Source organism: Haliaeetus albicilla, chromosome 5, assembly GCF_947461875.1.
Source record: "Haliaeetus albicilla chromosome 5, bHalAlb1.1, whole genome shotgun sequence".
In the NCBI taxonomy this organism is placed as follows: Eukaryota; Metazoa; Chordata; class Aves; order Accipitriformes; family Accipitridae; genus Haliaeetus; species Haliaeetus albicilla.
In genome coordinates this window covers 27,735,849-27,760,756 of record NC_091487.1, presented here as the reverse complement: position 1 = coordinate 27,760,756, position 24,908 = coordinate 27,735,849, and the positions used below count along the sequence as shown (strand labels likewise).

Genomic DNA, 24,908 nt, shown 5'->3' with positions numbered 1-24,908 from the left:
GGAGTCTTCCAAATGTTTTATAGTAGTGCAGGCACCATTATTTTAGTTAGCAATTTAATTTTGTGTTGGGCACTGTTTTGCTTGCTTTCTTCTAGTCTAGGAAGACATCTCTCTTTTGGAAGGATGTTTGAGTCATTTATTTGTGTTTACCACTCTTCAGGCCTGTGAATGATGGTTTGTTTTGTTGCACGGCTGCATGCTGTGCACAAAAACTCCTGTGCTAGAATTTTTGTTGGTCTCATGCAGCTCCCTAGTATCAACCCCACTACATGCTACTGAGGAGGTTAGCAAATGTCTACTTTTCTTTCCTTCAGTTTTTGTAGCTGTTTTTTGTTAACTCCAAAGCACTTGATTCTGCTGTTATTTTTACTGGTGCAAACCCAGATGCAAACCGACTCAAATTAATGCAGTTTTCTCTGCTGAAAAACTGTCATAAATAAGAGTTTTCAGGCTGTAGTGCCTTCTGACTTTTGTCCTGAAAAGCAAGTGGAACACTAGGTGTATTTTTTATGATAGTTCTCCAAAGAGACTAGCCGTTAATCTCTCCGTGAGTAGGTGTGTCAGCTGCAAGCATTTCCTTCAGTCTACCATTTCAATCACACTTCACAGTACACTGAAAATTGGCAAGGATGTTAATTATTGGCCTCTAGAACAAACCACCTACTTTGATTCAAGCGTGTTTCCAATTTTTAAGAATGTTGTTTCACCTACAGAACAGTATAATTACAGAAAATAGCTTGGTTTGGCTAACATCCTTGTGTTCTGTGAGTTCTGCTTGCAAGGCAGCAAGCAGCACTGGGCAAGAGGCTCACCTGCAGAGGATTTTAACCTCTTGCTGACAGGAGTTAGGGCTTGCCAGCATCCAGTACATTGTTCTCAGTATCAGAAGCTCTAAAACACTGTCACTCACAGGTTAAACATTAACGCTTTTTGCTTTCAAAGCTGAAGGAACCCTCTGTATAGTAAGAAAGTTGGTTTTTATTTTTCAGGGAACTTCCTGTTAAAAGTTTATGAATGTCTGTTGCAGGAGCAATTACAGCGGTGGGTCCTGTACCCAGGCAATGCAAAACCATGGGTGCAACATGACGCACTGAGCAGCACGGTGCAGAGACTGGTTGTGTCGCTGCATTTGTGCAATGCGGTGTTTAATAAAATTTGCCAGGAGTCAGCCATGTATCCAGGACATGATTAATCAACCAGGAGAATAAATTGCCCATAGATGACTGGGAGTTGACAGTAAACAGTAAAACACCTGCCTTGAAGACCTACAGTTTTAATAGACAAACAGGAAACAGAAGCAAGTGGGAGCTCTGTTTAAGGAGAGAGATTCTGAGGCATACAGGCAGTCGTTCATGATTATACAGTGAGTTGGCAGAGCTAGAGGCTGAACTCTGTGCGTTTCCCTTCATGTGTTTATAGCTCCTGTAACAGGTCTTTAATTTACGAAGAAACTTTTCCGCAACGCTGTCCTGAAGAGTTGGCAGAATCCGCAGTCAGCGTTTCTCACACATGTGCCTCTTGGTTTGGGCTCTACAATTTGTACAATTAATAACTTACTCCACGAATTAAAAACATTGGAAAGCAGCCCAATGCTCAGGCTCATGTGTCAAAGAATTGCTGTGCAAGCCCGGTCTTATTTGTTGTTACAACAATTATTCATCTGCTGATTTTAAGATAATTTATATGGTACCTGGGCCCTCAAGGGAGTCCTGCAGTGCTGTTGAAACTGGACATTTTTAAATTAATGGTGATTAAGCTATAGAGCCATATTAAATATAGCTGAGTACTTATTTCTCCTACCTCCTCTTTAACTCTAAGGCCATGTCAGGGCTGGCTACCTTCCTGACTTACAAGCCACATGCTGCAATTTCCATAATGGCCGTGAGTCACAAGCCCTTCACAGGGTGGTGTGAATAAACAACGGGAGAGGGAACATCCGGGAAGGTTCACAGGTGGGAGATGACAGCGATCGCTCAGGGATTCCCTCACTCCGCTATAAACCAGATCCTGGGCGAGAACGCACCCAGACCCCAGAGCGAGCCGGCAGTGCCGGTCTCGGCAGTCCCTGCTGGCTCGTCGCCTGCCGCTGCTCAGGGCGCGGGTTCTCCGGCAGCTCTCCTGCCCCTCACACCAGCCAGCGGCTCCCACCACAGGAGCCGCGCTTAACAGCCGGAGAGCCATGTGCAGACCAGGAGTCGTGCAGCGGTAGTTTACGGCTGAGTGCCTTGCTTCACTCTCTATGTGTCGGTCAACAGTTTTGCCCTATAGGAACGTTACATTGACGTGAAATATGTTTGCTGACAAACACTTGGCTGAACTGAAGAGGTCTTAACTTAGCCATTCAAGAAGTTTACCGTATATGTGGGCGAGGCCATTCAAAACATCGTTCCTCTGGGAAAAAAAAAATAGAAACCATTGCAATGCTACAACAAGAAAGGATTTTTCATAAGAATTAAATAGGCAGCGTTACAAAACAGTATAACTTTATATGTGTAATTATAACAAAGCATGGCTGAAATGAAGGCACAAAGGATTGTTACGTTTTCAAAGCAATATGGATATTCTGAATAAATTGCTTATCATATGTTTATCATTTCACAGGCAGAATTGATAGCCTTGCAACAAGAAAAAGAGGCTGCTTTTCAACAGTGCAAAAAATTAGAGGAAGAAATCCAGACATTGCGTGTTTATTACAGGTAAAATAATTAATACTAATATAAATCAGTGACTCATAGGAGAAATTTTCTGTACTGTGTCTGACTGAGTGAGGAAATGGCCTTATCAAATAGGTATTTGTTGGAAATGTGAATACATCAATGAATCAAGGCCTGTGTTTCTGCTTTACTGCTCACCAACCATCTCTTTGAAATTCAAGCCCTTTTCTTATAGCCTAAATTTTCTGTTGGTTTCTTCTAAGGGAAGGGGAAGGTTGCTGGCAGTTGATTCTCATAAAAATGAGAAAGCTGTGTTATAGTGATGCGCTCACTTAAAAACACGAGGACAAAAGAACCAGTTGACATAAGCGCTTGCTTCTTCCCTGGTTGTTTGCACATACCTAACTTAATCAACATAGATTTTAAAATAATAAAATCTGTAATTCTAAACTGTTTTCTTTTTCAGCCCCAATATATGTATGTTTTAATTCCTTACGTTCTGTAGCAGTATGTAGAATGAGGGAAATAGCCATTTTCTCATTAATTTAGGTGGGCTGCACTGAACATTTGCATGGATCAGTAGGTTTTAGTCCCTAAGGAAAAGCTCTGTGTGGTCCAGTGAAGGAGTTAGGTTGTTTTATGGAGTGATGTGGGGTTATAGCTCTCATTTCATCCTGACCTCCTGTGTGAGAGGGGATACAGAGCTGCCAGCAGGTTAAAGGCAGGAGAATTGGCATCAACACAGCAGAAAATTGTGAATCTGAAGGCTGAATGTCTGTGATGAGGGATGTGGGCTGCAGAGGTAAATAATAAATGTAGTGTGAATATTATGTTCATTGGGAATAAAGAGGACTAGTTAGTTATGACTAAAAAGCATTTGCAGTAGCAAAACTATGTATGTTTTCAGTGTTTCAGCATTTACAAGTGAAAAATACTCAGGTTTCTAGAGGCTTTTTGAGTTTCCCCCTCTCATTAAGTTTATTAAAACCTTGGAGGGAAGTTTCAAAAACAACTTTTGTTCCTAAATCTCATAGGCATTTATTTAAAGCCTGTTAATAGTGAATAGAAACCCCAAGCAATTTGTGATTATTGCTTTTAATGAACTTGGTCAGCATTTAGTGTGTGAACAAATTATGGTATGATTTACCAAGCTAGAAAGAATTTATTGTAGTACCCTTATTACTCACTTAAATGGATTTTGTAGAATAATTTAAAAACTGAAATGCAATTTTTGTATTGATATTTCAGAAATTAAGAGTTTGCTTGTGTTTGTCTCTGCACGTTGCAGGAGATTTTTCATTGACTTTTGAGTTATATTTTTGACATAGTGTATCAAGTTTGCACTAATATATAACATTCAACAATCTGAAAAACATTAACAATAATGACTTGCAGGAATCACCATTAGAACGTACCATGTTGTTAACTTACAGCCTTTAATTTGAACAGGCAGAATTTCCCTGTACGTTTGATGATGGCATTTGCAGGGTTTAGCCATAAGGTGTGGAAATGCTCATCTGAATATCCCCTGGGGCAAGAACTATTGTATCACTACTAAGTTATGCAAGTTATGTACTAATTTAGAACATTAGAAGTGAAAGATTTTATCTCCTCCCTCACTGTCCTTGGAGGATGTCCTTTTTTTCTGATGCATTCTGAAGGGGACCCTCAGAGTCACATGGTTGTGTGTCACAGAGATTGAATGATATTAGAAGGGAGCTCTGGAGGTCATCTTGTCCAACCCCCCTGCTCCAGCAGGGCCACCGAGAGCAGTTGCCCAGGACCACGTCCAGAAGGGTTTTGAATATCTCCATGGATGAAGACTCCACGGCCTCTCACAGTGTAGAGACACTGAGCATACAGAGACATGGCTAGAAAAGCCAAAGGCCACCTGGAATTGAACCTGGTGAGGGGTGTAAAAGGCAACGAGAAGGACTCCTATAAGTGCATAAGTAGCAATGTTTGAGGTCTCAGGCCTATCTTTTGCCTTGGTTATAAATTAATCCATGATGAGGATTCTTATGAACAACTTAACATTTTGGTTGCCGTTTCCCTTATGTTACATGAACATCTGCAGCCTCTGTCATCCAACAGAGTGGCAGTACTTTGAACACATGCCAAATGAGAGAGATGAAGAAAAGAATGTATGCCACGTGTGCATAAAGCTGTGGGGACTGTTAGGCCAAGGATGGGATGGCCACAATAATCATGAATGACAAAGCAGAGAGTGCTTTTCTCAGGCCATCCCAAATGAGTGAAAATTTACTCTCTGTTTTGTATGTGGAAGCTAGTTAAGGAATGCTTATTTAGATGACTGCTGGGTCTTTTTATTTCATTTTACTGTTTGACATGCTGTGATAATCTAGAGTAAGCACTGAGAGTGTTTTTCAGACACTCTGTTTTGGACTGAGGTGGAAGTTTGGTGCATTGATCCAAGTGAGTTAGCTAGATGATTTGTTGTTCAAGACTACATTTCCGTGGAGTTATTTCTCTTTTGGACTTCAGAGCTCCCCAGTGAGCAAAATATAGGCTTCTGCACATGCTCCACTCCTCATCTGAACTGTGGAGCTGCAATGAGACACATTATTATGCAGGGCGCACATTTCCTTCACCTACTGTTCTCTCATCCCTGTGCCAGCTTCTCACACCTTTTGTCTCTGTCTGCCAGCATGACAGTGGCTTGGGAATTTTGGCTCCATTTGGTGCCTTCTCTTTCTGCTCTTAGGTCTTCCTTGGCCTTAGAAAAAGCATTTTGTCACACTTTTTTTCTTTGTTTCTTGTTTTAACTGAGAATTCTGCATCGTCCTTTAACTTAGGAGAAACAACTTTAAGAAAAACCCAAATACTAGAGGCTAACGTTAAAGTGTACAAAGGACACCTAAAGGCATGCCTTAATGTGCAACCACATCTTAGGGGTTTGGTCATAAAAGTAATGACTGTGTGCATATATTAACAATTTTTGAATGCATACATGCGTAAACAGTAACGTTAAAATGTATTTTTATACTGATCTGTCTTTCACAAACATTAGTATAATCCAGAAAAAGCCAAATATCATTTTATTGTACAAGATCAGGGAAGAGATATTTAGGTCCCGAATATCTGTATGTGTGAACGTGCAACTGTATGCATACACAGGCATTTTCAAAGCAAGGAAACAAGTGGAGACTTTCAGGAAAAAAAATAATCCCCTTTTTTTTCTCCAGGAGAAAGATTCCTGGTATCTAGAATACTAAGTTTGGGGTCCTCAGTAAAAGTAAGACATCTATAAATTGGAGCAAGTTTGACAGAGGGCCACCAGTATGATGAGGAAGCTGTAGCATTTACACTGTAAATAGAGACTGAGGGTACTGCCTGGAGGAAAAAAAAATTTTCTTTCTTTGGTGGCTTCAGGGAAACCTAACAGCAGCCTGACAATGTCTATGAGGAGGTTATCAAGAAGGGCAGGCTCTTCACAGTGCTGCATGACAAGAGGGTGAGAGACAATAGACTCAAATTGAAACAAGAGAGTTTCGGACTGGTTATAAGGGAAAACTTTTTCACCATGAGGGCTGTCCGTCATTGGAACAGGTTGCCCAGAGGAGTTTTGCCATCTCCATCCTTGGAGATTTCCAGTGCCTGACTTGATAAAGTCATGAGTAACCTGGTCTGATCTCATAGTTGATATCACTTTGAGAGGGAGGTTGGTTGGACTAGAGACATCCAGTGGTCACTTCCAACCTGAATTATTCTACAATTCTGTGATCTGGTAGCTGCTGCTGTTTGAAGCCATTCAATTTTCTTCTCCACCTGTGAAAGAAGTCTGTGTTGTAAACCATACTTCTTTGCAGATGAAATGGAAAGAGAATCCTAGCTGAAACCAGCGTTTCATGGAAGGCCTGAAAGACCCAAACCAAAATTAAAATGAGCTTTTGGGGAATAAATGATGGAACATTGATTTCCACCTGAATTTTTACTTTCTGAAAAGAAAGCACATCCCAGAACAATACCAGACTTCTTTAAAAGCAAAGAGAAGTGAAAAGGAGGAAAAAGAAAAGGAGGAAGAATCTAGTTCAGATACAGAAGGAAGAGGAAATTGGCTCCGAATAAAGTTGGGCAGGTTCTCTGCTTCTGATTGTTCTTGTGTTGTTTCTCTGTCATGTCGCAAAAGGAAAATTATGTTTTCTGGATAGTAACCCAAAATTACATATCAGAAATGAAAATTTGCATAACAGTTAGGAGCAGTATAGAGTTTCTAGCTTACTAATGTAATTGTTTCAACATAGTACTCTTTAAGCTAAGGATTAATGCAAATCATAAATCCTCAGTGACCAAAGAAGGCTATATCCAAATAATCAGTTTTGAAGTATGTGGGAGTGTTAATCCCACTACCTCTTTCTCACATAGCTCTGTTGTTTGAACATCATTACAAGTTTTTTATTTGCATATTTTTCAGTTATGTGGTCTGTCCATTTTTGTAATCAGTTTCCTTCTATTTTAATAATGCTTCCAAAGTGTACTCCTCCTACATGTTAAAATGCTGACATAGACATATGCTATTGCATACTGCTTATTTTTCACATATTACCTAAAACAGCACAGCTGTGTATGAGAAATATTTCTCTATATAGGGAAGTACATATATATATTTTCCCAATTATTTTTATTTTAAAGTCTACAGTACTTCACTGAAAAGCTCTGGCACCAGGAGTTTTCACAGACAAATAATTTGAACAAATTTTAACTAGTACAGCAAAAGGTGCACCACTAACATGTCAACCCTATTGCAAAGAAAGATAAGACAGCAACATAAAAATACAATACTATCCTCACTTAAAAGTATGTTTTTGATAGGTTTCATATTGGGGTCAGGTGCAGTGAAGGACAATTCAATAAAATTATTGGTTACTCTCCAGCTGTGTAAGATATATACATCTGCATTAGTTCACACACCTTTGAATAAAGCTGCTGAGGATAAGAATTGGTATGTCCAGGCTCTAAGGTAAAATTTAGGCATGCTTTTAGTAAGTTTCAGTAGTTATTTCAATGACAATTTAGGAGGCTCCTCTGTGATTTAATCAAGTTCTCTAAAAGCCATGTATTTGCCAAGTCTGATGTTCACAAGGGAGGAGGGACCGTGAAAACTTTTTGCAAAAAATCTTTATGCAAAGGTTCTTCCAATTTGCTGTTGAAACGTGTGAGGTGCAGAAATAGCTGCAGGCTGGAAGTCATAATGGGAAGAAACTTACATTTATCTCAGCAAATTTCCTAATGAACAGGCATTTGAAAAAACTTGCAATGTTAAAATAAAATTTAATTTAGAATTATTTTTTACTCTCCTGAAGTTGAGATGAAGATCTGACAGAAAGATAATAGCATGGAGAGACAGAGTTTTAATGCCAGATGAATGTCACAGTCCCAGGAGTTGCACGTTGCATGGAAGGATGGGAGAAAAAGATGGCTTATTTTACAGTTATGTGGTGGTTTTCTATAATGAAATAGAAGAGTAACTTCAGTGAGACCGCTTGTACTAGTAAGTACTATGACCTGAAATAAATCTTTTTAGAATCAAACTTTCAATTAATATGGATAGCTTCTCTGTCAGCTTTTGCTCCCTGTTTTCTTTGCTCCTCAACTGTTTTCTTGCTTCCTAACCAGTTGTATCACTTTTATAAGTTACAAACTGCTGAAGAAGTTTAACAAAATTTCAATCTAAAAGTTTCAATGCTCCTGATACTTCAGTTAAATTGGAATTCATGTTTAAGTGACACAAGCAAACAGTCTAAATAAAAAATGTTTTTGTGGAGCCCCATATATTTTTCCCATGAAGTCTCTTGTAAAATGATGTGGAGGTTCATCTTTTTAAAGACCTAAATTGATAGACGTGAAAGAGAAGAGAATCAAGAACGTTTTTTATGATTTCCTCAAATCACCGGGACAATCTCAATTTTCATTTTAATTACAGAACTAAATCACCCTGTAACAGGAGAAATAGATGAAGAAAGATGCTTTGCAAGGCATTATTTGCAGTCCTGGAAAAAAAAGGCTGTTTTCTATTCAAGCTGTGAATACAGTGATGTGTGTTTCATTTACTTCCATTCTATAGTTTCATGGCTGATGTTCTGGAATGTAATACTCACATGGTACCATTTCAACCATGCTCCATGGACTCTGTGCATGGATATATAATAGTGTAATTCTTGCTGTTAGACTGTTCCTCTCATTCCAGTTTTAAGGGCTATTAATTATTTTTACCTAATGTGTCAATATTCATCCTCTTCTTGTATTCTATGTGGTTCACAGCCACTGCAGTAGCAAATCAGAATACAACTGCCTAAATATTCAGTCTTCTGTTCTCTAACTGACCCCTGCTCAAACATTTCAGCCTGTTTGTTCTGCCATCTCTCAGTCTTTTTCAGAGATTTGTCCAGTCCAGATTTCTCTCAGGGGGACATGATGTGTAGCAGAAGATTGGGCTGCTCTAACATCCAGCTTCCCAGTCCAAATGAACTGGAAACCCCTTACAGTGGGATTAGTGAGGCTGCAACCACTAGTGCGGAGTGGTGATCTTGGTCCTTCCTCTAAAGCAATAGCAGGACACCTTGAGCACCTGCCCCTGCAGTTTACATCAGAGAACTGGTTTTCGCGTGACTGGGTTTTTATCTCGCTTTTTCAGTTATGGCCATTGACTCATTTTCCTGCTCTTTTCATCCTGTCTGCTCGCTGCTATTCTGGCAGTTGCTGTTGTTGTTTCAGTATTAGTTGCTTTAGACATAGCATGGTATAATTACAGTCATTAAGAATGGCCGGATAATGATATCACTGTAAACCTACTGTTCTTTTTGCAGAATGATTTTGGGGAGATCAGGGAGAAGATGGCAGTTGTGTTTTAAGTATTCTCTGTCCTTGCAGCAGTGACTTCTATTTTGTCCAAGAGTTTCAGACACCTGACATCAAACATAAATCTTGAACTAATTAAATTTCCCGCTTCCAAGCAGAGGAGCGATTCTCTTTTATATCAGAGATGAGGCGCTTGCATCTATTATACAGTGGGAGACAGTGTGATATGTCTTCTTGTAAAGGACCCTAACCTACTCCAATTCAATACAGCCTAACATATGGAAAACAATGGCTCTGTAAGGGAACACTAAGGTTTTTGTTTGTCTTTCATTATTATAAAAAAACCCTCAGGTATTATCCAAACTATATTTCTTAGTTTATTCTCTACATAGAAAGTCCTGCTGATTTCTGTGGGAGATTTAGACCTGCAAAGAATGGAGCTCTAGCCCTTGTTTGTGGTTTGGTTGTTTTTTTTTTTTAATGTGCATGCTTTCTTCCTGTTTGTTTATTGAACTGAGTGCTGAAATTAGTCAAAAATGGGGGGCAAGGGGCTTTACTGTCTTTTAAATCAGATTAGGTAAAACCACACCTTCTCTGAACAACCCGTGGAGGTTTCAGTGAATTTTAGTCAATTTGTGGGGGCAAGGGGAGCCAACACCCTGGTAATTTGGACCTGGGATTTAGAATCTGCGGGTTCAAGCTTCTCCTCTGTTATTGTGCCACTTTGCAGTGGGGTGCTGCAACCCCGAAAGAATTGGCATTTTAGGTTGGCGGGTCTTTCTCACTCTGTAGTCCCGTAAGCATCTTCCCACGGGTAAGCCCCTCTGTCTTCTTTTGCCTTGTCTCCTTATTGCTTGTTAGTGTTACAGAAGATAAACGTCCAGGGTTTGGGGGCTGTTTCATGAACTGGATCAGCCAGCTGAAGGGGGAAAAACAGATCAATAAGCTGCTCTGCTTGGCAAAGCAGCTGCATGAAGTTTTACTGGCAGTACTGAGATGGCTGTATTTCACAGTGTCTTGGTGAAGGTGAGTGGTGGAGGCAGAGCCCTACCTTGTTATCCTTGTTATCCTTATGTATTTCACACTTTATTGGATTCATTATCCTCTCCCCCCCTGCCCTGTTCCCAGACTTCTCGTTCTCTAGCCTGGAATTGATTATTGTCTCCCCTTCTGCATTTGCTCTACTTTGTAGCAATAATAAAGTCAGAGAGACTGACTTTTTAAATCAGTGGATAGGGAACTTTCTTGGGAGCGTGCATCTGTACTCCAGTTAATATTTGACCATTTCCACAGAAGAGGGATGGTAGAGAGGGACTCCAGTATATACCATAGGCTTGGTGTTTATGGTGCCTGTTTGACAGGCAATGAAAAGGCAAAGCAGTATCTGACCCTGGTGGGGGTGGGTGTGATTTTTTTGCCTCCCAATGGAATATCTTAGCATCAGAGAGAGTGCTTTCCGAGCTTCCTCTGTCTCTCATTCATTTAGACACACACAAAAAATACTTTTGAATGTTTCTCTTTTTGCCCTGACATGATTTTGAAAATTTTCCCGTCTCACTGAGAAAAAAAAATTGTAGCATGGAAAAACAATTTCCTGCTCAGCTTTAGTGACTTATAAAAACTTTGAGGGAGAGGAAGCACTGAACTGTCACAGATCCCAGCCGTCTGGTGGAATAACAAGCCACCCCACACCATCCCTGTAACCAGCATGGAGGTGAATGTAGTACACTCAAATTGCCTTGTGCTGCTGTTGACTCAGGCATGGATTGGTCTGACCTACATTTTATGAAATCTTTGTGCCTAATGTTTCCAGGGGCTGGCACTTGGCCTTCAGAGCTGCCTTGCCAATAAGAAACACTAAGCAGCAGGTCTGAGGAGTAACATGGGCAGCATGAATACGGACCAAAGTGCCTAACACACTCTGTGATGCAGTTTTAACTTGTACTGTGTACTATGCTAATTCTGCTACTGCTTCTGTTATTGGGTGTGTTATACTGGCAAACTTTCTCAAGTTTTTAAGATTAGTTGAGGACCAACCAGTCACTTGTTGTGCCAAGCACATTAAAGCTAGAAGCACTCCGCAACTCCTTATACTGTATTTAATCAGACTTGAGCAGAGTTCTTCTGTACTTATGTGCTGTCGTGGGGTAAAATGAACTAAAACAACGTTTACCTTGTCGTTTTTGCTATGGTGGACCTTTTCAGATGAGTTTCTGCTCTTCTTAAAGAGGAGGGATTTGCTTGACAGAAAGGAATTCCTTGCCATCGGATGCTGATATGGTCTCACGACTCTGTATACATGGCCCTGCTAGCTCTCTGTTAGCAGCTCTGCTTCGCCTGGCTGATTCCTTCCTCTTCTCTTTTACCGTGGCTCTCTGTGGTTTTCTGTTATGACTTCCTTGGTTTCTCAGTGAGCTGAAAAGTCTAGGAAGTCTAATTTTGTTCTGTGCTTTTTGGAATAAGTACATAGCTAGAGGCTTCTAGGAACTGTTTTTCAAATTTGTTAAAGCCTAATAAAATGGAGTTATTGGAAGGAAAGTTTAGAGTCTCTGGAAGAACTACCTGTGAACAACTGACTGACTGCTATGATAGGTTGGAGTAGATTAGTAATACAAAATATTCTACTCCTGTAGAAATACTTGTAAAAATAGGACATTGACAACAGTAGAGTTTATATCTATTCTGTGTAATGTAAGCAGACTCAAAAGAAACATTGGAAAATCTATAAAGAGCATATGCAGGATTATGAAATCTGTTATCTGGTAGAAAGGGTATGTGACCAGAGGCTACATATTCTGATTCTGCCATTGAAATGCTGGATGAATATAGATGAATCTAAACTCTGCTTTGGCTGCTTTATTTGTATAAACTGAATAAGAAGTTTGACTGTTTTCCATAACACCTTTCGAGATCTATGACTATGAAAACACAGGTACTCCTAATTTAAAACAAGGGATGAAAACAGATACAGGATAAGAAGCAGCCCTCTCTAGAGCAAGTTAAAGAAATACAGGAAAACTGTGCGTGTAATCAGAGCTGTTTGAAAGACAAATTTTCCCATGAGAAGTTTGAAAGAAAATCTAAAATTGCAAAAAAAGAATTTGGCTATAAATATTGTATGAAAGGGAATTTCTTTTGTTATGAATATGATATTTAGAAATAAAGTAATAACATTGTTGGGGGACTTTAAATGCATTTCTTTTTTGTTGATTTTTCACAAGACATGTTTTTTTATGTTAAAATGTCAATTCAATAATAAAAAATGGTCATTTTGATGTGTTTCAGTTCAGTTCTCTTCAGCTGAAGAACTGAAACAAAATAGCATTTCAAGTTGAAATGTCAAGGTGAAAGGAAAATTTTCACTTAGAAATTTGCCACAGGAAGCCAACATATTTTTTGTGTTGGAATTTACATCTCCCAATAAAAAAATATTTGTTTGGTGAGAAGACTTTCCACATGAGCAATTTTCAGCCAGTGCTAGACATAACATCGCTTTTCTTACTTTGAGCTTAACCCTGCTTTCAGTGGAGTCAATGGAAAACTTCTGTTAGGAAGGATCTAGGAATTCAAGTGGCAGACGTCCTCAGCCTGTCGCAGAACACAAGCCAGAAGACTACCCACCTGTTGTGTTTACAAAGAGAGAAGCTGAGTAAGGTATTTTCTTTATTCAGTTGCTTTTTTAAGTTAGAGCTTTTATTAAATTGCTACATGCATGTCATGCTGATGCCTTTTACTGGAAAATTTTCCAGTTTTACATTCCATCCACGAGCTGCTTTTCTAACTAGTGATAGAGGTCTTGTGTTTTGGAAGCTGAAAGTTTTTAACATTGTGTCCAGCATTGCATAATGATGTGTTACTCATCTGGTACAGGTAATTCTTCCAGCGTAGGTGTGAAGGCTGTCATTTTTAGAGAGGGTAGGGACCGACTTGGAAGCTTCAGCCACAGTTTTCCAGTGAAGAAGTGGGCCTGCTGGGATTTGCACAATTCTGAGCCTCTCAAATATTTGAGTAAAACATAACATATTAGTAATAGTTTGCTTTTATAAGCTGCAGCTTGTATGGTCATGACAGGAAGGAGAACGAGCACAGAGCAACTTGGGTTTTTTCCTAACACCACCAAGAAAGCATCTAAGCAGCAGTACGGAGCTGCTCTCTCACTAGCAGAGAAGCTTTTCTGGCTGTGAGTTTGGAAGGAAAAGCCACAGAAGGAGAGGGAGGGAGTTACGCTGAGTGAATCGTCACTGGTATATTTTCTTTGACAGCAAAGTGAGTTTAAAGAAGCTCTTCCCCAAGCTGTATCAAGTGATACAGATTAGAGCATGGCCACCCACAAATGTTTTCAGGAGCAACACAGAAGTGCTGTGTTTGTTTGTTTCTTTCACTTTCTTCACACTGCTAGCTAGTATGAAGGCTAGTATGAAGGCTACTAAATTGAAAAAGACAACATTGCAGTGTGTGATAGTAAAATTTTCTTCTGGTGACTGGTGACTTGTGTCCTGAGTGAACAAGAGCCAAGAATCAGATCTCAGGAGGAGGAGAAACCTGCAAATCTTGTAACCTCAGGGTTGAACCTACTGAGGGTGCTGCTGATTGGAGCAAATAAAGTCATGGTCTACCACACAGAATCCACCATTGTGTGTCTCCCGTCATCAAGAGAGCTATATTTATGCAGGTTTTGACACTTTCTTCAGGCTGCTGCATTCATTTTTGAGAGAAATTTCTTGGCTCTGATAATTTAAGTTTTTTTTTCTTCATGCTCAACATTGTTGGTTCTTACAAGCTTTCAGGATTAATAACATGTGTCTGTACCGTTCAGTAGACACCCGGACGAAAACACGCATCACCACAAAATAAGCTTTGAGATGCCCAAATTGTTTCAAGAGTTAGAGAAGGAAATAATTATGGCAATTGTATAAAATTTGTTCATAAGTGTTAACATAAAAGCTGTAACTGCAAGGGATCTCTCACTTTTCAATGTAAATTTGTATTCAGTGCTGGCTAAACTAGACTTGTACGTGCAAACAGTATCTGCCCAACAGCCAATAGCCTAAACTATAAATACAGTAGTTTATTTGGGATTTGTTTGCTTGTCTTCTGTATCTTTTTTTTAAAAACAAAGTAAGTAGTGAAAAAAAAGAAAGAGTGCTCATTTGTCTTTTGTGTTATTTATTTGTTATGTATTTATTTTGTTAGTATTTCTGGTGCTTGCAACAGGAAAAGAAATCCTTTTATTTCATTTATCTATTCTTTTAAAATAACATAGTAAGAAGTGTTGGGTAGAAACAAAGTGGAGTCACAGTTGGATATTACTGTTACAAGATAGGAGATGACAATGGTATCTTTTCAGTGTATCTGTTATCTGTGGTGTCGTTAAACCTAATGATGTGCTAAATAATAAAAGCAGCCTTATCACATCGCAAGGCCTTGAATTGTCTTGAAGTTTCCATGCCTGTGGGTTCCCTTTGGCTTTTGGAAAGGGTTTGGAGTCAGAAGAAGCTGCAGTTCAGAGTGCATTTATGCAATCAAAGCTCTTTAGACAGATGGCTGCTAGCACTCCAAAATTATTAAAATATGTTCCAAGCAACATCAGTCTGTGGGCTTGGGGACCCAGCCTTTCATTAGTCAATAAAGGGTCTTGCGTTCTTGAAAATGAAATCTTTAAAAGCTAATAAGGCTGCTGGTTTGCTCTGAGCTCTTTCTTTGGATTTGCAGTTGTGGATTGGACTTGGGCCAGTATCTGTCCAATAATACGAGGCTTTAAAAAAAAAAAAAACTGGTTACAAGAGGCCTCCCAGCAGATCTGCCTGTTAAACAGTGTGGCCAAAATTTTCAGTCTTGGATACGTAAGTTTAGGCACCTGAGTTTGCGCTTAGGGAGCTGGGAAGGGATCTGCAAGTGCTCCTTTGGAAAGCCAGTCACTCACTGGAGCATGGTTTAACTATAGGCGCCATAGTTTGATCATTTTGACCTGTACTATTTTATTTTTAAATCCCTATGGGTTGACCCAGGAGCATCTCTAGAATACTTACAGGGTACCATAAGCAAGATCATTAAGCAAGTTTTCCAGAGCTTCTAGAAATTGGTAATATTACTTACAGCGTTCCTGAGTGTTGTCAGTGCTTGCCAAATATGAATGTGCCATCGTATAGTTTGGTGTTACAGTGCAGTTGGGTTTATTCTCTTGTCTACGCCCAGCTTGTGAGAGGTAGCAAATGGGGGTTTGTGCAGATGTGAGGTGTCTGTAACCTCTGCATGTCTATGTGAGGGCAGCAGCAATAAACATCTGTTTAAGAAGATGTTAGCAAGTTCAAGCCTTCTGTTTCTTTTTTCTTCTTTCTCTGACAGAGGAAAAACAGCTCTCACAATTTGTAAACCTCTGAACTTGAAGTGTTCTTGCCCTGTAGACTCTTTCCACACAAGTCTCAAAATCTGAAGATATGTAAATTCTCTCAAAAATGCCTCAAAGTTTAGCCTACTGCTGTAGAATGTATTGTAAAACAGATCAGAGTTTTGACATACACCAACAGAAGAAAAGCAAGTCATGGTGATCCCATTAGCTCAATGTGATCCCATTAGCCAAATTGTTCAGCCTCTCTTCTTTCACCTTGGGAACAGCTCTCGCATTCCTTTTGTCAGGACTTGATGGGGCTGGCAACTGAAGTTCTTCCCCCCCACGCACCATAGTTACTCAGAGAATGTCATACTCCATTTCTCTTTCCTATAGTCTCCCTCTGAAGGCTTGCCTGTGCTTCAGCTTGAACAGCCAGTGAATTTTACTCATCATAAACATAGGCAGGATGTTACTGTCTTTCGATAAATGTACATCAGATTCTGGATTCTGGTTATTCTGGCGAGCTGACTTTTGTTTTTATTTGTTGTAAAATATCTGGTTTGTGTGTCCCAAAGTTTTTTGTCCACCATCTAAGCAATCCTTTCGTCTGCTCTGCTCTTACATATGACATCTGAACTGGGTCGCATTCTCCCTAGCTCTAGGCGTAGGTTTTTAACTATGAACTCATTTTCCCCAGAGTAGGCAAAACAAGACAAAGGTCTACACTAAAAGCTCAGGACGTAGTGAGCATGCCTGTTTCTCTTAGTGTCTCCGTTTCTGGAGTTCCTTGTGAACAGATACATTTACCTCGGACTTAAGAGTTCTCCCATTGATTTAAGTGTGCTCTGAAGTGGTCCTGTTACTTTATCTCTGTTACTGTTCTGCCTCTTAAAATTTAGGGAGTTGACCTAATCACCTAAATGAGTCAGAACTTCAGGGTAAGGAGATGCACAAAGCCTTCATCAAAGTGTTATGATTTTAGATCACGAAGAACTAGCACTAGGAAAGGAAACTATAAAGAACAGATTCACAGTATCTTAGGAGCAGACAGAATTTCTCTCCATAGGAATTATGTCTCTCTTTGTATCTCCTAAGGTACCAAACTTCATATTAATCACTTTTCCATCTACTCCAGGGAATCACATAAAGACTTTTATTAAGCAAGCCAGCATCCTACATAGCCTGTGTCACTTCTTTTTTGGTTCATTTTTCTGAGCTTTTCAGAAGGTCCATTTCCAACAATGCATGTAACAAGAAAGCGCTGCGGAATGCTCCATCCATATACTCAGGTCTGAGGTTTCCAGAGAACCAAACAGGACTTCAAGTGATGAGTCTGGAGAAGTAGATGATTTTATATGTGCTGCTAAAGTTGTTGTGGGGGCTTCTGCTTTGAATATTCTGATTTGTCATTGTTTTCGTCTGGAGTTGCAAGTCCCTAAAACTTGTAAACACCAAGTCCTAACGATCTCCGTTTGGGGAGTGGAAATCAGAAGGGCCTCTTTTGGAATGTTTCTTTGCCTCTCGATTCTCGTAGCTGTAAGGTGTGAATAGTGCTACTCATGCATTTTTTGGAAAATACATCGATTTAAGTTTTCTTTATTAGATTCTGCTAAACATTAAATGGGGTAAACCTAAATTTATCACAGTAGCTATTGTATTGCAGCAGTCCTTCTGAAATGCGAGTACAAAACTGCCTTTTCCAGACGAACCATACACTGTGAGTGCCCCATTAATACATTTAATGTTTAATGACCAACTGTTTCTCCTGCTTCCTCAAAATTACTGTAGTTACTATTCCAAGGAGAGAAAGTAGCTTTTTATTCTGGAGAAGACTGTGGCATTCATTGCTTTGAGTGAGAAGGTAATCTCAAACAGTTCATAATATTTCCTCTACTGAAAGGCAGCAAGAATTTGGAAACCTTTGAAATAAGGATGAGGCTGCAAGAGAGAAAAGCAGTATCTGCTTTCCAGGTAGGTGAGTCCAGTTGTTGTATTAGTTCGGGCGAGGGGTTGTTTGGGGTGGGTTTTGGTCAAATTAATGAATATATATATATAATTTCATTGTAGAAATGTTGCAGAGTTCCTTCTTTCTGTTTGTAACAGTGCAGCTTTTATGACTGGGGGGAAAAACCTGGTTTAGTGAAGGAGGTGTTGAGCCTGCCAAAGTTGCTGGAGGTGAGTTTGGATAGCCATTTAGTGTGGGACAGCTAGATGGGAACAGAGAAGAATGTAAAATGAGTAGATTGCTACAGATGTATACTTGCCAGAACAAAACAGGTAGATTGTTTGTGAGTTCAAAGACCCTGAGTTTGCAGACTTAAGTAAAGACATGCCTTTAAAAAAATCCAAGGAGATGTTGGTATAATGATACTTCTTTTGAACATTATGCTGGAGGAAGGTTACAAGAATGTCAAACACTTAAAAATGATTTTTACTCAAGTAATGCTTCCATAATGGACGTTAATACTGTTGACATTACTCATGGATTGAATGCAAGCAATTTAGACAATAGATAGTATCAGGTGCTAATAGATCAAATGTAATTACTGTTGATGAAATAATTTTACGCAGTTTAGCAAAATCGTTTCAATTATTCACTGTAAAAGAAAACATTAAGTAAAAGTGAAAATACTAAGCTTTCTCCTCTAGGGGCATTATATGCGTTTCTGAGTCATATTTTTTCTTCATAGCAACCTTTCCTCTATAACAGCTTCCAGTGCAAGTTATTACAATTCTTTTTGCATAAGATAGGTCATGTGAAGTTCAGCTGTAGGTGGGGCCACTGTGGTAGATTGGGGGACAGTCTTAATAGATCCGTTTCATTAATTAAGTCATGCATTTTTTTATTAACAAAACCTGTAGGTCAGGTTTAGCCAGCTGGGAGCCATTCTTATGGTTGTTATCTTTGTCAGAAGGAATATTGTGAAAATAAGGAATTACTGTACGCGCTTTAACTCCTGATTAAACAGAGGAATGACATCCGCTCACCCGCTGTCCGTGAAAAAATAACTTAGGGGCATATCATAGGCTTGATTCATAGGTTCTGATCTTACATATCTCATTAAAGTAAAAACTACATCGCATTCAAAATTTACCCTGAAGGATTTGTGTCATACCTATCCCATGGTCACTGAGGTAAGCAAGGTTAAGGCCAAAATTTCAAACATCGAGATTTTTATTGTTTCTTTTTACTCTTGAAGGAACTTTATCTTCTTGCCCCTCTTTTTGGATGTATAAAGCACTATTTTCTTGCATTCTTTCTCTTCTGGTGTTCCGCTCCCAGCGATCAGAAGGAAGCAGTAAGATTTCCAGGAAGTATTTCGTTGTACCAGACACCCAGAACAGTGTAAGCACCTACTGATGGCCACAACCTTTAGCTTCTTGACGCAAATAAATGCAAGGCATTCTTTTACTAGGCTTTCTCCTGGTCCTCAATGGGAAATGCACTAATGATTTCTACTACCATTAAAGGAGATTGAACTGGGAGGAACTTTCACCAGAGAGGAAGGAGAAGTGCTGCAAATTTGTCCCTCACCCAAAGGAGTGGGAAGAAGGATGGGTAACAAGGTTCACATTACCTGATTTATCTTTCTTTTGCTCCTGAGCTAGGCAGCTTCTTAATGTTATCCAGGCTCATATAACATCACATTCTGTTTGTTTAAATCATATTCTGTAAAAAGGACTTCCATCCCAAGGTCTTTGGTGGAGATACAGAAATACTTACTCTTCCATTTAGATCTTCTTCCCCACTGTCTTTACCAAAAGAGTCATATATTATTATACTTCTACAGTTGTGACAGTAGCATGAGGACTATCGTGATGTGGGAATTTGGTTCTCCCTCTTGAGCAACGTTACTGCTCCTATCAGAGGAGAGTGTATCTGTTGAATGTGTCTAAGCACAGTAGGCATTATTCATACCAATAATTATCTTGTCCTGTTCAAAAAATAAATAAGGAATTGAACAGTGTTGAATTCAGTGTTGGCTAGATTTCACAAGAGCTTTCATACTCCTTCAGTTTCCTTGTCAGGTCCTGAGAAAATAATTAATTCTTTGGTTCAGTGCAACCGATACATTTCCTGCTACAGTATTTCACTTTTACCTGCTGGTTATGGAGAAATGATATGCTGGCAAAAAGAAAAAGCTGTGGTTTTTCTTGTGAACTCCTGCTTCATAAAGTTAAAAATGTTGTTTTCCTCTTCACCCAAGCTAAATTAAAGTGGACAACTATATTATTCTTTTACAGATTTTCTTTCAGTATCCCAATGGTCAAAACTCATGAGGGTAAAGAAGGAGAGAGGTGAGGGAAGCTGATTTAGAAGTTTTAGGATACAGAAATCAATTCAGCATCCGTTTGCAGCCCCTTTCAACCCCTACACTTTGGAGCTTTCTCTTCACTGATTTTTCTCTGGCAGCCACCTGTCTAATCTCTCACTTTTCAAGAGGTGTGTGATTCGGCTTCCAGTCGGTGGGCTGTATCCATCTGATGGCCCCTTTTGCCTGGGAGAAGCCAAGAACATCTTCTCAGGTAACAGGGATCTTGGTGGTCATGGCAGCTCAACAAAGCACAGGAGGCTGCTGTCGCTACCTATGCCCCATGCTGGCAATGGTGGCTGAAACTGCCTCCTTGTGAGAAACTGTTGTGTTTTTTCTAAAAAGGTCCCAAACCTGCATCTGTCTGCTGAGGTTAACCAGGCTGATGTGGATTGCCAACACACGCATGCTGTTAATTAGCTCTTTTGCGTCTTTCCATGAATAAGAATCTGCACTGAGACCTGAACCAAGGTCAGGGCCTCAGGTTTCCAGATGCGGCACATGTAGGTAATAAGAAGCAATCCTGGGCCCCCAAAGCTTAGAATTTAAAGAAGACAAAAAGCGAGGGAAAGGCACTTTACTCCCAGTTTCAGCATGGCAGGCTGAGGTTTGCATGTTGTGACTTGCTCAGTACCACACAGAAGACGTGAAATAGAAGAGGGAATTCAAGACAGAGCTCTGATCCCCAATCCACTAAATCATTCCCCTTGCGTCCTTGTTTTGCGTTAAGGAGAATGGCCCAGACAAGTCTGCCCAGTTGCTTCAGTAAGCATTGGTACAATAGGGAAGCAGACTTCCCCTATATTAAATTTCCCAGGCGTTCCCTTTATCATTTAAGCCATCATTTTAACTGCCTTGTTTCATAGCGCTTAACTGTCCAAGGAGCTGTATGATTTATATGAATAAGGGTTTGGCAGCAGCAGCTAGGTAAGACATGGCTTACTGAGTAGCAATACGTTGCCATTGTGTCATTTAAGTGGCTTTCCGGAGGTGACTTGCTAAGTGTGTACCTGCATAGCAATCCCCAAACCAACTGCATTTTTGTATGGGAGAAGCCATGATAGGTTTAAAGTAGACATTACGGGCATCTGGAGGAAGGTTTTCAGACTGCAGCACATGCAGCCCTCCTAGTGACTCACCAGCCATTGCAGTGTAGCACGTGTTGGTGTGCACAGTACCAAGAAGTGGGGAAAGCATGTGCTAGGCACACTCATCTAGAGTTCATCAGTGTACCTCACTTCTTGGCACACTGGTGACCACAGCTGGGTATCTGCTGGGAGCACAGGACACCTTGTTTGCTTTTTGTCAGAGTTGCTCAATACTTTTCAGTAACACTTTTGAGAAAGATCAGACAAAACTGTTCAAATACTCTGTTTTATTTTCCTGGGGCAGGGGGGGAAGTATCCTCACATAAAAAAAAGGTTGGTTGTTTTTTTTAAAGTCATTCAAAGATTTTTAACCAGCTGAATCATTCAGCAAGAAAGTAATGGCAAGAGGGCAGAGGCCTGTGTGGTTCCCCTTCCCAGGTCACTCACACTGAGGGTTTCTAGCTTTAGGGCTACTCAGCTCATCCATGAGATCATCCCTCTCTCAAATTCCATATGTATTTCGTTATTCCATCTTTGAAACACGTTTCCATTCTTTCTATTTCTTTTAATTGCCTTCTCCTGGAGAGACTCTTCTCTTCCATCTACTCAGCTGGATGTTCCTGGCCATGCTGGAAGGCAGGGCTGGCTTCCAGCCCTAGGTCCAAGACAGCTTTGTCTCTTGCTTTTCTGGTTCAGTGGGGAGTTAAGCCAAGTGATCACAATAGCAAATCAGGACAACCATAAAGTTCACGATCATGTCTGATTTATAAAGATAACATTGTATTAAGTACAAGATATTTTCTGAGGTTATTAGTAACAGGCTTTCTTCAACCGGTCATTGCCGAATGGTGCCATGTGCTTTACTGCTTGATTCATTTATATGTCTTTAAGATTTTAATTAACACCGTTTTCATCAGAGCCAATTACAAGCGATTTGAAAACTCCAGGCTGTTCAGTTTATCTCTGCCAGTGTTTGGGAATTATTCCCATGATCTTTATTTTTGAAATATATTGAATGGCATCAAGAGCACTAAAGAGGCCATTTAAACACTGGGGAAAAAAAATGATGCTTATACTTCTGGGAAAACATTTATGGTGATTCACATTTTGGAAACTGAAACACTATCAATTCTTATTCCCAGATTATTTTCCAAGAAAAAGCTTGGATCCACTGCTGAATCAGTTTCTTCAAAATACTTAGGCTCATAGTGAAATTGGATCATGCAGAGAAGGCTGGAATACTGTGCTGGGGGAGGAGGTCAGGAGACTCCTCCATCCTCCATCCTGTGACATTGGCACAGAGGGATGGAATAAGCCTACCTAAGTCTCTAAGGAGACATTTGGATCCTACCTGGCTGTAGCAGAGGAGTATACGCACTAGATGTTAAAGGATCAGGATAAACGTGTTTCTCTGTTTAGTGATCTAGATAAGCTGCTTTGCACAGAAAAATAAAAAAAATGGAAAAATGCTTAATAAAACTCATTAGCTGAGAATATACCGACTTGAAGATGGGAATATTCATTGTATGGGAACAAAAAGTCTCTGGATCTTAGTGTAACTATTTTAGAGGCATTTTTTTCCGTGGTGAAAAGAGGCTAAAAATCCTACACCGTCTTGATGTGAGAGCTAAGAATTTTACAGAAACTGAAGCCTTGTAAGAAAATCTCGAATGTGCACTTGTATAACAGGTTTTGAGCAAGTCTGGCACAGTATTTACTACTACAGTATAAAGGGCTGGGTTCCTTGATGTATATTTCTAGTTGGCATTTTATCAAGGAAATAAACTTTGATTTTTCTTTATTTTGTGACATGCAGATTGAAACTACATTTTCTCTGACCAAAGCCTTGACTTAAAAGCATTAGATCATTAAATTAAATGCTTTTGCATAGGACTAAAATTGTAACTGAACAAATTATTTATGCAGAGAGAAGCAAGATAAAGTTTCTTTCAAGAGTTCTTTAACATATCAGATTGATAAGAGTCAAAACACCTTTACTGCCATTAAATATTTACCAAGACTTGGCTTTTGGAAGAGGGGCAGTTCAGTGCAGTGTGTTTGGCTCCATGCAATGCTATTGATTAGCTATCAGGAGGACATAGTTAATGGGTAACTGGAGGTATTACAGAGCGCTCCACATTCTTGTCAAGTCTTTTCTCTGAAGATGACCTAAAATAAAGTCAGTTACAACTGGCGTTCACCCTGCGACAGATTGCACAAGCTCACCTACGGTATGAACAAAAGGTTCACAAGAATCAGTTGACCAGGGCTTAAGCAATCCTTTCTAGTAGTTGTTGTCATCACTGCTGGACTTTAGAACTGCACATGTTTACATTTAATTAGAAAGAACACACAGTTTACATCGCACAGTAGCTATCAGTATCGAATCAGAATTGATTTCCGCTGTCTTTCTCAAATGACTGTTTCCTTCAGACTAATTAAAAAAAGGCACATAACAAAATGACTCATATAAATTTTAAAGCAAAGTAAACATTATTCCCTGGAGACAAGAATAAAAGTCAACAGCACATAGTCATTACATTGAGCTTCTTTTCAGGTGATTCTGATGCCTGCGTTATGATATATATGAGTACTATCATCAGATTTCTTTTATATAGATGTATATATGGATGTATATACAAAGTACCCCTTTGCACTGAGTGGACACTTCACTGACTGTTTCAGTTTTGAGGGTCAGGATTCTTATTTGTTTCATCTGAATTGCTGCGGTTGATGTAATGCAAGAAGTGATTCGCTAGTATTACTACTTTTTGCAGAAGGATTTTGTTCATTTCAAATGAAATTGTCTATGTGTAGGTCACCCATGTAAAATGGAAGTCAGAAGCCATTATCCTTACCAGTAAGAAGCTGCAAAGGAAACTAAAGGCACAAACCAAATTAACCTTAACTTCATGCATAATTTCCAACAAAGACATCTCTATTAGATTTTGTTAGTTATGCAGGCAAATCTAAATTCAGACTAGGGTGACAGGAGATGTCATTTAAAAATCCTAGCAGAAATGCCTGACTCTCGATTGTGCACATTCTTTGTCATCAAGGAAGATTTCCATGGGTGGCATTTTGGAGAGTAAGGGTTCAAGCCAGCAATTTACCGGGTACTGTCAAGTCCATGGGAGCTGAAGGGGTTGCAGTCCAGACCAGGCAGACCACACCAGGTAGGTGTGTGGAGCTGTAGGAGCTGATTCTGAAATGCCTGCTCAAAAGGCCTGATGTTCATTTATGCCATAATACCCTGGTTTCCATGTAAGAGACAGTGTTCAGAATGAAGCTTTTGGCAAGGATCATCAAAAAAAGGAAAAAGGTAATACATGCTGCATCTGTTTTCTACCTCTGTTCGTTGGTATACCACCAGCTCTATTACTTTAGCACCCAACCAGACGTATAAAAAATAAGCCGCTATGACCTTTAGGACAAGATCCTCCGTCTCTCTTCCACTAAGATTGTGTTTCTGCAAATCCCTGACATCGGCAATTTCCCTGCTGGGCCGCAGCCAGAGTCACTGGCTCTACACCACCCACGTACACACCCCTTCAGTGATCCGTGTCAAGCGAGTGGCCTCCAGCAGCTGGCGGAGAGGCGCAGGGGCTGCCGGTTCAGCCCGGGGACCGGGAAGGTGAAAATACCTCTTGTCCTTGAGCCGGCCGTGCCCCTCCTGCCTGCCTGCTGCCCATGGCGGAGCCAG

At 39.9% G+C, this 24,908-nt stretch overlaps 1 protein-coding gene across 2 annotated transcripts in view; it reads left to right on the top strand.

The window, feature by feature from the left end:
* Positions 1-24,908, top strand: part of MIPOL1 (mirror-image polydactyly 1) — a 199,332-nt gene that overhangs the window by 142,715 nt on the left and 31,709 nt on the right. For both annotated transcript variants that reach the window (XM_069783941.1, XM_069783940.1), the window contains exon 12: positions 2,602-2,696. In XM_069783941.1, coding sequence (XP_069640042.1) covers positions 2,602-2,696 — 95 coding nt within the window. The remainder of the gene's footprint in view (positions 1-2,601; positions 2,697-24,908) is intronic.